The sequence below is a fragment of the Amphiprion ocellaris genome, chromosome 17 (assembly GCF_022539595.1).
Source record: "Amphiprion ocellaris isolate individual 3 ecotype Okinawa chromosome 17, ASM2253959v1, whole genome shotgun sequence".
Taxonomy (NCBI): Eukaryota; Metazoa; Chordata; class Actinopteri; family Pomacentridae; genus Amphiprion; species Amphiprion ocellaris.
The window spans coordinates 18,166,489-18,184,810 of record NC_072782.1 but is presented as its reverse complement, the minus strand read 5'-3'; the positions used below and the strand labels follow the sequence as shown (position 1 = coordinate 18,184,810).

At 38.6% G+C, this 18,322-nt stretch overlaps 1 protein-coding gene across 2 annotated transcripts; it reads left to right on the top strand.

Annotated features, from left to right (window-relative positions):
• Window positions 1-1,623: 1,623 nt before the first annotated feature.
• Window positions 1,624-11,972, top strand: c17h2orf42 (chromosome 17 C2orf42 homolog). 2 transcript variants are annotated; one of them, XM_035949446.2, is made up of 9 exons: window positions 1,624-1,742; window positions 2,027-3,139; window positions 4,213-4,332; window positions 4,477-4,587; window positions 5,578-5,682; window positions 7,089-7,196; window positions 9,127-9,227; window positions 9,957-10,119; window positions 10,202-11,972. In XM_035949446.2, exons 2-9 carry the CDS (start codon window positions 2,062-2,064, stop codon window positions 10,438-10,440), a joined length of 2,025 nt encoding a protein of 674 aa, XP_035805339.2. In that variant the 5' UTR covers window positions 1,624-1,742; window positions 2,027-2,061; the 3' UTR covers window positions 10,441-11,972. The 2 variants fall into 2 exon arrangements, with proteins under 2 accessions (XP_035805339.2, XP_023128832.2); XM_023273064.3 differs by lacking the exon at window positions 4,477-4,587.
• Window positions 11,973-18,322: the final 6,350 nt, after the last annotated feature.

Genomic DNA, 18,322 nt, shown 5'->3' with positions numbered 1-18,322 from the left:
TATGCTTGTAAACTATTGTGGTCCAGGACAGGCTGACAAATTACACAGTAATGAGATGTAGGCCTATATAGATGTTCCATTATGTGATATAAAACGTGTAAAACTTCCGTCTCAGTCACACCAGTAGAGTGATAATTCAATACTGTTGTGAAAAAAATAGAATATACTGACCAAATAATCAAATTTGGACTGTCCTGCAACCATTTAATCACCTTGATTTGTTTGAAAAAATTTTATGTGACCTCGCCAAATGTCATGTATTTCTAGAGATGTTCATGCTTATCGGGGCAATATTTTTTCGAGGATGAAAATACAAAAGAATCACAGGTCTAAAAAAAAAAAATTGTTTCTCAAAATTTAGCTAAAATCTTGTACAGAAATGAAGTTGCTCTATAAATGTATCGTTTCTGACCATAAAAACGGGAAAAAGTGAGTTGGTGTGCAGACTATAATACACGCACACAGCACACACGTGCATGAATAAGTTCATGGTGTGGCTAGCAGCCAACATGCTAAAATTTAGAATATTTAGCTGGTATAAGAGTTTATTTAAAACCATTTTCAGATGTGGGATATGGAACACTGCTGTCTTTATCAGTCTGTTAGATTGGTGGATTATGTCACTCAGACATAGGTCATTTATCCAAAAATGTTCATCAGTGCTTTATTCAGGAGGAAAAAAAACATACACAGCCACGGTATGCACACAATATTTGTCATTCACACAAGATTAGAAATACAACAAGTAATGTATAATACATAATGCAAAAAAAAGACTAAACCTGGTTGTCAGATCCTGGCCCAGACTGATCAGAGCTCCATGCCCTCTTCATTTCTAATCAAAATAATTTAATAAAGTAACTGCTGTTCTCTCTGTTCGAATACACACATATGGATTGTACTGCTGTCTGATCAATCAAACTGAATAGTTCTAAACAGCTGGTAGCAACAAACTTCAGCTCCTGTTACGAACTTGTGGAGGGAGAAACTCGGATTACAGTTTTGGTGAGCATCATTGTTCTCAGGTGTTAGTATAGTGACTGTGTCCACCGTGCTCATTTAGAAATGAAGCCAACATGTTCAGGTGCCATGTGATAATTGTAACAGGGTGCATGTAATCCAAAGTGGCTTTAGTTGGCATGTTGACACTTGCTAATTATAACCGTTACCACTTAAATATTTGTAAAAGGTGGCTTACTAAATGCAGTTCATTACAAAAGCCTTTTACTGAGAATTTGAAGCACTAACATACATTTAAATTGTGTGCGTTTTACTTTACGAGTAAATAAGTCATTAACCTTGTAGGAGCCAATATACTACAGTTTTGCGAATTAACCTGGTTAACATCTTAGTTAGCATGCTAACATTTGCTAATAATAATTGTTACACCATTTAAATATTTTTAAAAGCTGGAGAACAATCCTAAATAAACACAGTTTACAAAATGTGTTTTTTAAATACGTGACACATTTACAGTGGTCTAATGTTCATGACGACCAACATTGACAAGAAAACTCCATGGAAAGTCGTGTCGACGTAAGTAAGTTTAATTAACCACAACTCCCATGATTCAACGCTCCTGAGAGACCGCCCCGGTTTTCCCCACGTGATCGTCTCTGGCCAATGGGGAGTGTCGTTACAGGCGCAATGCGGTTGTCGGGATGTAAGGAGGAATGGCGACGGTCGAGAGGGTTTTGGAGGCCAGAGCGGAGCTGGATTTGACCAACAGATGCGGATTAGAGGTAGTTTGAACATTTGCTTTGAAAACACACACGGAAAAAGATCGTGTGTGACACAGCTAGTATGTTTACAACGAGGTGGCGTAGCACTGAAACAGATGAAAGACACAGTTGATGCATTTTGAAACATTGAAACTGTTGTAAGATTTGTAAGGCAGTGCCATTTTAATTAAAGTTTAATAATGTAAAATAGCAACATTGCAATAGACTGTTTTGCCCATAATATGTAGACATATTGTCCTGAAATCTCAGCAGATATGTGTGTTTTATTTTCTTTCTTTCTCAAGGCTTGAATCTTGTCATGTTCAACTAAAATCCCAAAATGGAAACTGAAGTTACAGTGTCCTCCTCATCGAGCATCGTCTCATCCTCCGCTCCAAAGACTTCAACCAGTCAGGCCAACCTGGCAGCAAAACAGCGAGACAGCAGAAAGTCTACAACTCCTGCCTTTCTGTCCAACCTGGGCAGGGCCACCCTGCGGGGCATTCGCAAATGCCCTCAGTGTGGTATCTACAATGGCACCCGTGGCCTCAGCTGCAAGAACAAAGCCTGTGGGGTGTCCCTGCGAAATGCCACAGCAGCAGGTCGAAGCAGCAGGAAGTGTGTGGTGGAGGTGGTGAAAGTGATCATTGACAGCGAGGAGAGATCGGGGAAGGAGCCTGAGGGAGGAGGGGAGGTCCTGGGTGGTTGCTCAGCTGGGGGAGCGCAGGTGTTTTCAGTGTGTCACAGAGGAAGAGGAGCTACAGCGACACAGTGGGGCTTCGTTGAGTTTGTTCCCACTGATACTGCAATAGCTACTGGGGATGGGGCCACCCTGCTCACCCGCATCAACCTGGGCCGCTGCTTTTTGCCCTCTTGCAGGCAGGGTCAGAGGTCAAATCAGGGTGAACCAGAGTCGGTGGCAGCCAAACAGTCCTCCGACAGCCTCTGCATTCACATCAAGCAAGCCATTGAGTGTCGGAACCGTGCGACGCCGCTGACTTTAAAGAGCTCCATCCTGGAGGGCTTGCAGGCCTCCATTCAAGCCAGAGAGGAGCTGTGGAGGCTGGCCACAGAGTCTCCCGGGCCCCTGGTGCAGCGTGTCTCCAAAGACACCCTGGTAGTGAAGTGCCACACGGACTCCCACCATCCTCTGGGCCTGCTGCATCTCACTGTGGGTGCAGGGGGGCTGTCAGACCCCTTAAAGAGTGACAGAAGTGTTTTTCACTGTGCCTGTCAGGTTAGCACGAGAAGAAACAAATCTGGTGTTGATGGGGCAGGTGGATCGGTCAGCTCTCACTCTTCTTCCAGCTCAGTCATAGCCCAGCCTTGCCTTCACTTCTACGCCTGTGTGTGTGCCTTCGCAAGTGATGAAAAACTGGCATCAGAGTTTGCAGCTTTCATCAACTACACCTCCAGCGGTACAGGAACCACAGCTTGTTTTTTTATGACTGCTGCAAGCTATTATAAAGGGCCCAAACCAGTATAAATATAATGTAGAATATTGCAGCATATTTTTCAAAACAAATATTATTGATAACAGCGTTTTTTTTTTTTTGCCAAAGAAGATATTGATTCTCCTCTTACATCACAATTTAATTTAAAAAGGGACTTTTAGGTATTTCCTTCTATATGAGTTATATAGTTTCCTTTTTTATTTAACGCCTAGTTGGATGCATACTATAAATAAATATATAAGAAAAACAAATGTATAGTAAACAAAAATGTTAAAATCATTTATCAAAAATGAAAAATTTTAAAATATATAGAAAAATTTTAGCAAAAAATTTAATATATTAATAACAGTAATAAATATAAAATAAAAATAATTATAACTATAAAATAAAATATAAATAAAAACATCTAAAAATCAATAAGTAAAAAAATTATTTTAGTAAATACAGGCCGTATTAGAAATAGATGTCTCTGCTAAAGCCATGCTTTTTAAATCTCTCAGTATATAAAGAAGTGACAAAAGAAATGAATTTTTGGTAGATTATCATCACCTACATGTATAAACAACTGGATGAATGAATGAGTAAAACCATCTTTGAAAAATTATGAAAAAGATTAATAAAATAATGAATATATGTATATATGTAAATAACAAAATTATAAAACAAACAAAACACTAATATACTGTGTATGTATTACATTGAATATAGGCAAAAATAAGAAAACATAAAAGTAATTAAAGCCAAGGAAAACATAATGATTAAATATTTTTTCTCCATAAAGCTTTCTAAAAAAAATGAGTGAATAAAAAATGTAATAAATAAAGACAAAACCAAAAATGATAATATTAATGATTAATATTTTTTAAAAGCTAAAAAATGAATGACTTTTTTTCAATATGTGTACCCTTTCTTGTCCTTTTTTTATTTCAACAACTGTTTCCTCTTGTTTGAAGTCTATATGTGTAGCTTCAATTCAACAGAATCCATTCCCTAGCTCTCTCTCTCTCTCTCTCTCTCTGTGTGTGTTTTCCTCTCAGGTGTGCAGCAGAATGCTACCTGTAGAATAATAAGTCCTGGTGAGAAGCCTTCGCAGCAGACTGAACCCGTCAACTCTCATCACAAAGCCAAGAAACCCCGCCTGGACGACTCTGTCTCTGGTGATTTCTTCATATTGTTTCCAGAAAGATTTAGCAAGAAGCATTTATCACTCATTAATGTTGGTCTGAATCTTCCATTGTCCTTCCTTCTCTTTCTGTCTTATCTGTCCCAACCTGTCTTTCTTTCATTTCCTGTCTGTGAAGCCCTCTCAGTGGCCTCTCCCTCTGGACTGGTGAAGGAGGGAGTGTCGGCCTCCTGCCTGAGGAAAGCTGCTCAGAGGAAACACCCTGGTGCTGGTGGGCTGAAGGCTCCAGGTGCTGCCTTCTGCCTGTTCTCTCAGTCCTCCCCTCTGCCTGCTTTTTCATCTTTCTGTCTGTTAAAGAGCCTCACGTTGTCGTGGACATCTGCCTCTGTCTTTGTCATTCTTCTGTCTAATCCTGCACTAATCCAGAAGAGAGCAGGGTCGAACTCTAGCATATTTTAACATTTCATAAGGATAAGGATAAACTTTATTATTAAGATTATATACAAGAGGATGAGGTGTCAGTTATTGCACTGATGAGGTATCAGTTATTTGTGGCTTTTGTGGCATTTGTAGCTGACAAAACATTTCCAGGCCTTTTATTTATCCCCCTGAACTCGAAGTAGTGTCAGGGAAGTTTTTGCTCCTGTCGCTTTTTACTTATTTACTTACTGTGGGCTCATTTTTCACTGCAACATAAAGTCCTGCACCTCTATGGAAGCAGCACAACCGTGACTAGAAGGAGAGAGAACTGCAAAAGTGTATTTTGTGCACCCCAACACAGTTAGAATGCCATAAAATCTAAAAAGAAACATAGAAGGAAAGCTGGATTTCTTTGACAAAAAATGAAAAAGCCTCATCAACATGAACAACATTTTCCCAGATGCCAGAAATGTTGACATTCAGTCTGCTTCGTATAAACACAAACTGAAGTTTAACTAAAAAGTCTCTAAATTTTCATCACGTCACTGTTGGTTACAGCTGTGCTACGCGTGGCTTTTTGATTATGCAAAGGAGCGCAAAATTTTTGGTTTGTTACAGAATCTGTTTAGTGCAAACTAACTGTTTTTGGGTAATTGGGGTATTTTCATGATTTTATGCTTAAATTTGGTTGTTTCCCGATGGAACGCCACAGGACACAATTAGTTTGTTTGTTTTTTTTTTTTACAAACAAACAGGCCTTTTAAACTCACCGGTGGTTTTCAGATGGTTAAATCTGACAGGACGATTTAAGGACTGAATGTCTGGTTTTGATCTTGTAATCCGTGTGTCATTTTCTCAGGGAGCACTCAGGTGGTGGATGAGCGAACCGTAATGATGGGCTTCCATCAGTGGCTGGCTGGTGTCACAGAGAGGATCCACCAGACGATGCACTACCAGTTTGATGGTAAAGCTGAAGTACATTTACAAAAGTACTGTACTTAAGTACGAATTGAAGGTACTTTACTCGACTGTTTTCTTTTTTTTCTGTTTTAAACTTGTACTACATCTGTTGGGCATAATTTAGTTACAAATTAAGTTTTTTTTACAATCAGTATATATGAAGAGGTTTGGCCTTAAATCAGTTTTAATAACTTTGTGCTCCCCACAGTAACTATTGATACTTGTGGACACCACTATATTGTTGAAACAAAGTCAGACAGGGCAATAACAGGTAGTAGAGCAGGTAGTGGATCAGACAGGTGATGAACAAGCTAATACTTTGAGAGTCCCAGAAATCTGGACATTTAATCTGTCATATATTTTCACAGGAAAACTGTGCACATGTGCAGCTATGAAAACTGTATTGTTAACAGTTAATCCACATAGAAAGTGTGGACATATTAATGGATATTTATCACAGATAATTTAGGTGATTATTTTACAGTTTGCCTTAATTTCATTTTCATGTTTTCATTTGACAAATCTCGAGGTTTGATCCTAGTAACAGCTTTTTGTATTCAATTATACATAATTACTGATTAGGTGTGAACCAGAATTATTCTTTAATTAGTGAAAGAAATACTTAATGGAAATGTTGTAAGTTTTAATTAATATCTGTATTACTAGTAAATAAAACAACTAATTATTTGAGTTAGTTAGAAGTAAATAGGAAAACAACAACTTCATTTAGGACCTTTATGTGACTCAGAATGGACCTTTGGTAGTCAACTATGAATGATTAGACAATTCATTGAGACAATTCTGTTATATCTGACCATTTGAAATGCAAAAATGATTTCTATTATGTTTCAGGAAATGATGCCAAGTTAGCACTAATTAGGCAAAAAATATTTTTATCCTCAGTTGTTATTTTGGTGCACTTTGGAGAGGTGCCAGCAATTCATCTATTCAAGAAAAACCCTGCATTTTTCAGCAAGTTGTTATCATTAATAACTCTAAACTAATTTTTTACATCTTAACCGTCAATATTGAAGTTTCTTTGACCTGTTAAACTTCCAGTACTTGAATCATATGACCACATGGTGGTGACATAAACAAGCTGTTGACACATTTTTGAGTTGAGCTGCAGAACAATGCTATTTTTCAGTTCATGAGAGAAATGTCTGACTGTAACTGCTACTACTACTGATCTGTAAGACATTATTAAATTAATTATTTACTTCCAATTAAAACTTTAAGCTCTAATTACCACACTCTTCATAAAAACCTTTATACTGAGAGCGTTCGCCCCAAGTTGAGTAGTGTTAGGGCTTGAATACAGTATATTTCTATGCCTATTTCTACAGGTTGCCTCTCTTTGATTTCTTGTTGCACACAGTAAAAAAATTTTGTTTGTTTTTTTTCCATAAGGGAAACCACAGCCTCTGGTTTATCACATTCCCCAGGAGTTCTTTAATGCTCTGCAGCAGCGTCTGTCGCTTGGATCAAAGAAGAGGAGACTGCCCACCTTCACAACAGGTGGGAAATTACTAAGCTATGTGTAGTTTAATTTCATTATTTAGATATTTGTGAACATTATGGTGTACAAAACTCAACAAACACACACTTGTAATACTAGGAAACTAGCGACAAGTCTGGAAAAATGTGAAAATTATCTGAGATCATAAATTTCCAAGAAAAAAAGTGCACTTTAGTTGTTATTAAGGAATCACATTGCTTTACTTTGCAAGGTTGGATCAGCCTCATCACACAAGTTAGTGAGGTGGTGCAACAGTAAACAACATAGTCTCTGACGTTAAATCAAACAAAGCTTTTCCTGTTTTAGGTCAGTTAGGATTACCAGAATTATTTATATTTGCTTAATGCCAGAATAATGAGAGAGACAATTTTTTAGAGATTTTTTTTAATCACTTTCGTCAAAGTCAGAAGTTTACTTACATTTCCTTTAAACTGTATGACTTGGGTCAAACGTTTTGGGTATCCTTCCACCAGCTTCTCACAATAGTTTGCTGGAATTTTGGCCTATTCGTCCTGACAGAACTGGTGTAACTGAGTCAGGTTTGTAGGCCACCTTGCTCACACACACATTTTCAGCTCTGCCACAAATTTTCTACAAGATTGAGATCGGGTCTTTGTGAAGGCAGCTCCAAAACATTGACTTTGTTGTCCATAAGCCACTTTGTAACTAATTTGGTGGTATTTAGAGTCACTGTCTATTTGGAAGAACCATTTGAGCCAAAGCTTTAATTTCCTGGCTGATGACTTGAGATGTTGCTTCAATAATTCCACATAATGTTCTTTCCTCATGATGCCATCTATTTTGTGAAGTGAACCCTCCTGCAGCAGAACTCCCCCACAACATGATGCTGCCACCCCCGTGCTTCACAGTTGGGCTGGTGTACTCAGGCTTGCAAGCTTCCCCCTTTTTCCTCCTAATGAATCGAAGGTCTTTATGGCCAAACAGTTCAATTTTAGTTTCATCAGAACCACAGGACATGCCTCCAAAATTAAGGACTTTGTCCCTGTGTGAATTTGCAAACTGTAATCTGGCTTTCTTATGTTGCTTTTGGAGTAATGGCTTCTTCCTTATTGAGTAGCCCTTCAGCCCATGTCGGTACAGGACCTGTTCCAGTGTGGATATTGACACATCTTCACAAGGTCTTTTGCTTTTGTTCTGGGGTTGATATGCACATTTTTCACCAAAACACATTTATCTCTGGGACAGAGAACTCGTCTCCTTCCTGAGCAATATGATGGCTGGACATTCCTATGGTGTTTATACTTCCGTATAATAGTTTGAACAGATGAACGTGGAACCTTCAGGCATCTGGAAATTGTCCTTAAGGATGAACCAGACTTGTGGAGGTCCACAGTTGTCTTCCTGATATCTTGGCTGATTTCTTTAGATTTTCTCATGATGTCACACAAGGAAGCAGTGTGTTTGAGGTGTGCCTTAAAATACATCCACAGGTGTGCCTCCAATTAACTCAAATGTTGTCAGTTAACCTATCAAAAGCATAGGAATCTTAGTGTATGTAAATTTCTGACTTTGAAGAATGTAATAAAAAATCTTCTGGTTCCAAAAGTGTGTGTGTGTGTAATTATTTAAGAAATATTTCACAAAAACAGCAAAAAATATAGATGACAATTAATGAAATAAAACTTTTTGCATTAAAACTTCATCTTATGACCACTCAGATTAATATTGTGGCCCTTTAGAGGGGCCCAACACCTTAGGTTGGGAACCACTGGCCTAAACTACAGTCTAGTAATGTTGCATATAATCGTACATTAGTCAGATATGTCTATTATTAATCATTGAAGTGTGTTTTAAGGATATTACTTGTGTACTTTTGCTAAAAATGCTACACTGTAAAGGTTGTGAGTACCTCTGGCTAAACTAACCACAAATATGTGACCAAATTTCTCTCTTTTTGTATCTTGTCAGCATTTGTGAGAAATGACGGACTTCCTCTGGGCTCCTTCTCCAAGTACACCTGGCACATCACCGACCTGATGCAGGTCAAACACATCTTTGACACTCCAGAGGTAAACTCTCATTTCTAAAGGGGTCATTTCTGCGGATGAATGGGTAGAACGTTCCCCTAATGTTTCAGATTCTAAAAGATTTAGTCATAGTTCTTGTGTGACTTTTTCATTTTTAGTTTAAATTGAAATGTGTTTAAAAGGTTCTACCTCTCAGGCCACTCTGCTTTGCCCATATGAGGCCTGAGAGAAGACAGTAAAGGACAGAACTCAGCATTATTCAGATCTCATACCATCAGAGCTCCATCAAGGTTGTCAGATATGCTCTAGTAATAGCAACAACAATAATAGTCTTTGTTTAGAAAGCATTTTTCAAAATTACAAAGTGCTTCATTAAGTGCACCAAAATCATACAAAAAGTCAACAAGATTTAAAGGAAGACTGATAAAAATAGTGTATAAATATTTGTATTCTTGTATCATTATTTTTATTATCCTACCATTACAATGGCAAGCATGACACCATAATAATATTCATAATTTGGTTCAAGAAGCTGTACATAGATTAAATTATACTATACATACACTCTGCCAGTTGATTAGATGCACAGAGCTAAAATGAATGCATTTAAATACAGTCCTGCAGCAAATCCTCCCTTTGTGAAGGTTATTACCTTCAGTTTTTGTGTTAGAGAAGTGTCGATGCTACTGTATGGTAGTTTTGTAGACTAACAGTTAAATGGGCAGACATATACCTGAATGTGCACTTTCCATCTCAATGTTTGTCCACCAGCTGCCAATGGAGGTCACTCAGAGTTTTGTGAAAAATGTAGATGGTTCTTACTCATGTTTCCGCTGTCCTGAGCCGCCGCCTGAGCCAGAATTACCGGAGGGATACAAGACGGATCGGCCGCAGGCGATACGACCGATGGAGCTCCGCACCTTCCTCAAAGTTGGTATGTGACCTTTATTTTTAAAGCTGCAATAGCACCACAATGTCAGCATGTGCAGCTGTGTTTTACACTGTATCTCTGCCAGGACCAGGTACAGAAGATCAGAAGGAGGCAGTTCCGTTTGTGATCGAGTGGATCCCCGACATTCTCCCCCGCTGCCAGATGGGAGAACTCAGGATCAGCTTTGAATTTGGCCACCAGCAGAGCGGTCAGCCTGAGTTCTACGACAAAATGAGCATGACAGAGAAAGGAGGACGCAACAAATCAGACTGTGTCCAACCCAAATTCACCAACGCTGTAGAGATTCTCAAGGTAATTGTCTAAAGGCCCCCCACTGTCCTCCCTGTTACACAGTGTTACAATCTGCAATAACCAACCTAGCATACAAATTATGTGACTTATATCCATGTATTATTACTATTATTAATATTATGCAATTTATGGATAATCAATTGCCACGTGAATCACACAGTACATTATGGAGCAGCTGCATGTTTGTACAGTCTAGTCTGTAATTGAGCTTTCATCGTAATGCTAAATATTTTTTTAAATTACCTCAACCCTTTTTCTCCCAATATTGATCATACAATCAGTGAAAACATTTAAAAACGCCACAAAACAAAATTATTTACAAGGTAAATCCTATTATCCTGTTTGTTTTGCTGTGTAAACATTAGGAAAATAAAACATATCTAATAGTTAAAATGTCTCTGCCAAAGACATATGTGTAAATGTTTTGGACGGAACATTTTTAGCCTCTTTGATCTGAACTGAAATATCTCAACAGCTATTAGACAGATCAATATGAAATCTAATGACACCGGGGGTGTGGACTTACTTCTAAAGCCACCCTGAGCTTGACATTTTTGGTTTTTACCATGTCTCATAATTATAATAATGCAAATGATTCCTTGTAACATTCCTGGTAACATTTTGATCGATAATTGTTAAAATTTCTCTTTAGTTGTTGATTCAAGTCCTTAAAAGCTCATCTCTGTGCATCAAAGTCATCTGTATTCACACATTTTTTCCATGAAAAAATCCCTTTACGCCTTAAAATGTCTTACATGTAACTGTATACCCCCAGAATGTCTCTCCACTCACTGCTCACTCATGATATGTCCTCTAGTATACTAAGAAACACCATGTTGATGAGGTAAACAATGTGATTTTCACTAGAGATGATCTTTAAATTGTCCACTATTTTCATCAGTCTTAGATGTACTTTGTGTTTGTTGGTGTGGCTGTAGATAAACACACATAAGATACTTAATAATGACTTTGAAGGTGAAGCTGAAATATAAACCTTCGAACAGAAGATGTAATTATGCAACAGACAACTGAGAAAACACATGCCAATTAAGAAAATCTAATCATTTCACAACACGAGCATTTAGAAAAAAGTGAAATTAGCTGAAACTGCGACACACACACACATACATTTTCAAGGGGTGCTAAAGGGGTGCTAAAAATGGTGGTCATGCTTCATGTTGCCACGGTGACTCATGAAGTTACTGAAGTGAACTATCCATCAACGGTGAAGGAAAACGTTAGTCCAACCACAATGTCCACACTCACTGACTTTGATATGTGTTCCTGCTGAGTGTATGAAGACTGTCCCTCTGTCTGATGTTGATTATTCAACATGTTATCTGCCCTTTGTGAGTCCACAAATCTGCAAACGTTCTTGAGGAATTTGTCCATAAGTATGCAAAAGTAAACATGGATGATACAGGTAAGAAATCTGCCAAGAAGTGTATCTGTAAGTGAAAACATCAGGCTGCTCACTGTTGCAGTTACTTAATGCACCTCTGTGGAGTTGTTTGTGTTTTTCAATAAACATCTGCAGAGATTCACAGATGTTCATGGCTTTCCTGACTTTGCTAACATGTATAAACACAATGTAATGTCACAAATAGGCAGTGATCAGCTAAGCACATTGAACGGCAAATGAAACTGAAGTTCTATTTTAAAATGGAGATATTTCCAAGCACTGTGTGCCTCCATAGTGTGTCCCTTTCCTCCTTTTTGTATCTTTTGGAGCCATCACAAACTGAAGGACTACAGCTGTCAGTTAAGTGTGTGAGGATTTAGTGATTCGGATGCAGATTGGGATTGTTCCATTTACTTCATGAACTATTCTCCTGGCTGTGTCCATCACTTTCTGGAAACATTTCCTTTGTTCCACCTTGTTTCTGTATTTAACTGTGTAGGTGCAGTGTTTTTTTTTCTAAATACTGTACCTTTAGCCATCCATCTATTATTATTATGCACCACTGTGCCATCCTGCCCCTTGTTTAATGAAGATGCTCTGTATATTTGTAGGTTTTCCCAATTCTCAGTGCATCAGAGCCACCACAAGTCAAACTCAGTGCCAGTACTGCATGCATTTTTTATACCACAGTCTGCCTCGTGTCCTTCACTTCTTGCATGAAGAGGCAGTCCTGTATTACTTTCTCAGCCCTCAGAAGGCATTGGATATACTAACTTTCACCAGCAGATGGAAGCAGAAGGCTGCTCCTTCAGCAGAAGAGAGCTGCCCAACAAAGCTTTCAAGCAAACACAAGTAGACAAAGTGGAAAATACGACAGAAAATCAGTGTAACCACTGCATCATTTTGCTGTGTTTCTGCGCTTGGGAATGAGCGAATGTAGAGCAAAATTAGGTGTATAACAGCATTTCATAATTTGGCTCGATCCAATTTTGCCTCCCTTCTGGGCACCACAAAGCAGCGATTACACACTTGCTGTGTGACATATCACTGGAAACATCACACATGCTTCCAAAATGTGTCCAAATGTTCATGAATTAATTAAGATTACAAGTTAATACCATGAGAACATAACGCCAAATTATATGCGCCGCTCAGAATAGCAGCTTGCACACTGTGTATCTACATCGGGGGTGTAGGCGTTTAAGAACAGTGCCAGCCCCCGGCCTCGTCTTCCCTCACAGGCCTCCAGGACATCAGTGTGAGTACAGCCTCTGCCTGCACAGGGGGCCCGGCTGCCAGACAGCTCTGAGCCACGCATTTAGCTGTTTATGTAGTCTGTCAGTCACAGAGATGGGAGACGCATCAATCCTCTCCTGGAAGGAAAAGCTTGCACATTGTGACAGAGAGACTTCCTCCATCGCCTGAGAGACGTGTTACAGGCAGAGACAGCAAAGGCCTGAGAGGGGAGAAGGGCTGAGGGCAAGAAGACATGTTTGAAACCAGGAAAGTTGGACGTTGATTTAAATATAAAAAGACTGAAGTGGTGTAGTGAAATCAATCTGCAGGTTACTCTTGGTTCAGTAGCTTGTGGTGGTTGTACAGGGATATGTTTCTGCTCTCTAATGGGATTTTCCGTCAACACAAACCACCTAACAACAGCAGATGTCGCTTGATTAACCTGTCACATCAGGATGCATGTCTACTGCCAATTACATCATTTTAAGACAAAGTGAACGTATAAATATCTGTTGGATTTCTAATACGGCAACACAATATTGGGAAAAAAAGACAGATAAAATTGTAATAATTTGTTTTTCTGCAATATTTATTGTAATATGAAAAAAATACAGGATTTTTTTATCTGATGACTTGAATAATTCTATTAGAAAAGAATTAATCCATAGTTACTTGCATCATTTTGTAGAAAGATAAAAAGCAGTTTGAAGCCTTATTTATATGGTGTAACTCTGGCAAAGTCATCCACTATATATATATATATTTTTTTTTTTTTTTTCTTTGGATGTCATTCAGATACGGCCTTGCAGTCATCACACAGAGCTTTGTGTTGCTGATTCACAGCTTACACAAATTAGTTGTGTTACATTGTGTAGGGGCAACAACTACAAGACACTGCAGCCACAGTATCTGTTTTTGGTCAACATCATCCATCATTCTGCAGGTGGAATATTTCCATACAAGTGACATGGCTTTTTGCAGCCTAATCTTCCTTTTCAATGTTTCCTCTCATTTTCTTTGCTCATTTTACTGTGCACATGTGCAGCATATTAACAAACTCTGACTTGTGTATGAAGTTAAAACACAAAAAGCTAGTGTATCCAGGAATCCTTAAAGTAAACAGAGGAACTAATGTTCTGTCAGACAGACTTCTCTTCTAGATTAGTCATAGAAATGTGTGAGTTCTCTGTGTCAAGCAGCAAAAATAGGCATAGCATGATGTGTTTCAGGAAATGTTCTGATAATGTAGTGCAAGCAAAGATGAAGCTGCTGTTGTGATTTGTGTTGTTGGGTCACAGTCTGCTGAAAAATGTGATTGTAAAGTAATATACCACCAAAATCTTACCAGTTCATACTTGAGACTGTGTCGAGGAGTAACCTTCCATTCTGAAAAGTGAAGCCAAAGCTGAAGTGCCAAAAACTGCAATTTCCCAAACGGCCACTTGAGGCCGGTTCCAAAAGCAAGTCAGTCCCCACAGACTCCCTTGTTAAAATGTCCAACTTTACAGGAGAAATAAACATGATTTCACCATGCTGTGCAGCACTGCCTCCTAGGTAACAAATAGGCAACTTCGAAAGTTGCTGTCCAAAAGGATAAAACTTGAACAGAGAAAGATTCAGACCAACAGCAGAGGAAACTTCATGCTAGAAATGTCAAGCAATCCTTTCCTACACAATTAAATCAATGTGAAGTAGGCCTGTTTTCTCAGATTATATATTTATTTATCTTTTTTTTTATTTTGGGAGTGACACAGATGGAGGGTGAAGAAGCTTCTTTGTCAAAGTAGATCAGGGATATTCAACTAAAATTCAAAGAGGTCCAGTCAGAGAAAATGGATTAAAGCAAAGGTCCAGAACATCATGAAGTCTAACTTCAATTAGTGCGATATATGATGATGTAACTTAGAAGTTTTATTAGCCTCTGCATGTAATCAATAACTGACCATCAAATCAAACAAATTCAGTACGGTTCAAAAACATTTTGACAACTTTTATTAACAAATAACTATTGATATAACTGTACATCTTAAGATTAAGTACAGAACTTGAAAAAATAATGACTAAACAACCTGAACCAGCTTATATACATCTTTAACAATACCTAAATCTCAAAAAATGTAAACAATTGAATGTAAACAATTGAACACTTTTCCATCATTTGTGCTCCCCCACAGAACAACCTTGATCAGGTCTAAAATCTAGACAATAAACGCACCATTAACCGAGTCAGGATGCTAAGGTCTGTAGTGTTGCGCTTGAGCTAAATCTTCGCTCTGTAATGAAGGCAGTTTAAATTTTAGCATAGTGACATACTTCAGAATAAAACTAAAAGTAAAATCTATATACCTTCGTTTTTTTTAAACACTTTACTATTACAGATTTTTGCTGTTTTGTTAAATTACAGATAATAACTAGTAAAATCACAGAAACAAAGGTAAGTTGTTTTTTTTTGTTTTTGTTTTTTTTACAGTGAAGGCTACTATAAATGTAGACTCCAAACAAGTTACAAATCCATTCTCACTTCAACAGCTTGTTGTTGCAGCGTCCTCGTAGCCTTCATCACACGACTGCTGTGCAACAATAAGGACACAAAGGTTACAACCATCTGCACGCAAGAACTAGACAAACAGTGTGTTTTATGTCTTTGTTTCCAAGAACAGAAAAACAGCATTAAGCAGGAAAAAACCTCGAGGAAACTTCGATCATCAGTTACTCATGTCAGCGTTTTCTGGGCCAAAACGAACAAGGCAAAACATTTGAGCAGCCTGGCGGAGTCACACATATTATATTCTCAGAGCACCTGCACCAACAACACATGACGTGCTGCCCTTCAGAATAAGACGAGGGGAAACAGACCTGCCAACAAGTGGCCTACCTGCCAACTGGAAGAGGTAGAGGCAGACTGACGGGTCTTGTCAACACATCCGTGATGACTGACGACAAACTGTGACACGCAATATTTCCACGGCCTCGACACAAACTCCGCTCAGCCTGCCACAACAGAAAGTCATTAACCCAGGCAGGGAGGACAAGGAGCAGAAAGAGCATTGAACCAACGACCTCCGAGCACTGCCTGTCAATCCTCGAGTCAACCAACCACTAGATGTAGTGTCAATCCCCTGACGATCCACATCTCAATACGGCTGCTTTTTCTCCTGGCTTCACAGCAACATGTATCGACTCATATTAGGAGGGTTAAATCAGCCCTGAATGATGGATGAATATGTGGAGGGAGTCAATTGTGCCGAGAGGAAGCTTTCAGTGCAAACCTTTATAAAACCACTCAGCAGTGGTGGGATCTAATTCAGTACATTTACTGTGCTTAAGCACGTCTTTTGGTCCTGTCACTTTTTTCTCACTGTAGGCTCATTGTTGCTGCAATATAAAGTCCTTCACCTCTATGGAAACAGTACAACCATGGCTAGAAGTAGGGGGAACTTTAAAGTGTCTTCTGTGTAATATGACAAAGCTATAATGCCATAAATCAGATAAAAAGAAAATTACAAAGTTAAATTTCTTCAATTATTTGTTTTATAAAAATTGAACAAACTGGAATCAACATGTACAACATTTCTCCAAGTGCTCATATGTGCGACCAGTAGTGGAAAAAATAGTGCCTCTACATACTGTAGATATTTAACTACTTACATTTTTAATTTGTTTCCATACTTATCTCCTATCTATTCAGTGTAAACAAAGCCTGCAGTTCAGCTAAAAAGTCCCTCAATTTTAACAATTTTACAGTTTCATTCAGCAGATGCTTTTATCAAAAGCGACATACATCTGAGAGTAGATACAACACAAGTAAGGATCTAGTCAGGAGAAAACAACCTGGATAAGAGCCATAAAACAAGTTCAAGTGGGATAATAGGACTGTGGTGTCTACAGGCAGTGCAGACGTAATAGGATTTTTATTATTATTACTCTTTTTTGCAGTCTGTCAAGTGCAAAGGTGTTCAGTAAAGAGCTGGGTTTTTAGTCTTTTCTGAAAGACTGAGGGACTCTGCAGACCAAACAATTTGGTAACTCATTCAACCACCGGGGAACCACATAGAAGAGTCTCGCTATCGACCAGCCCTGTTGTGGTGGTTGTATCAGGTGCCTGTTGTTGGCCGAGTGTAGTGAGCTGGAGGCAGCATAGACCTGAATGAGAGAGTTCTGGTAGGAAGGAGCTGTTTTCATTCTAGTTTTGAATGCAAATGTCAGAGTTTTGAATTTTATGCTGGCAGCAGCTGGAAGCCAGTGAAGATATCTGAACAGTGGGGTGACTAGCTGTTTTGAGCTGGTTGAAAACCAGACATTCTGCTATATTCTGGATCATCTGCAGAGGCTTGACTGTGCATGCAGGGAGGCCTGCCAGTATAGAGTTGCAGTAGTCAATGTGTGATATTGCAACATTTTTTGTTATGCGTTGCAGCTGAGTCACGGATGTGTTCAGAGTTGTGCGAAGAAGTATTGAATATTTAGCTATTCAGAATGAGAATCAGTGGCCAAGTACGTACACGACATACAAGGAATTTGGTTTCAGCTGTTGGTGTCACTCTAGGAATATGGAAAAAGAATAATAAAAATAAAGAAACTATGGAAAAAACAACAGCGGGAAAAAATAATCGTAATAAAATTAATTAGGGCTGGGACTTTAACGCGTTAATTTTGATTAATTAATTACAACGGAAAATAACGAGTTAAATAAATTAACATTTAATCGCACTTTCCTCAGTTCCCTCATTTCTGGCACACCAGTAACTCTGATGAACACTCCAGCCCAGTAGGTGGCGGTAATGAACCTAAATTCTGTTTGCAGCGGCAATGAAGAAGCCCAGGAAGCACTGAGTGAAGTCAGCACGCTGCTGAACAGTGAAGGAAGACAAGATTGTTCTTTTACAAATCTTCCTGATGGCAGCTTGGATAAAAGCCTGGTTGTGTGCAAATTGTACAACAAAGACTTTTCTGATCACTGCGTCTCTTCAAGCCGATGGTATCACCTTAATGTAAAACATGTTGCTGTTAGCACCAGAGCTAATGTTAGCTACGAGTCATGCTAACGGCTAACGGTGTAGTCATCCCATAATAGACCACTTTTCTAGACAGTGCTTGAGTTTAAAGAAAGTCTTAAAATGTTGAATAAAATCGCTATAATTGTACTTAGATTTGCATTAATCTGTGAATGTAGCAGACAGATGAAAAATGCAGATAAATAGAAATGAAACATTTTTGTGGTTTAAGTTTTTACTCTCGAGGCTCTGCCTCCTTGGA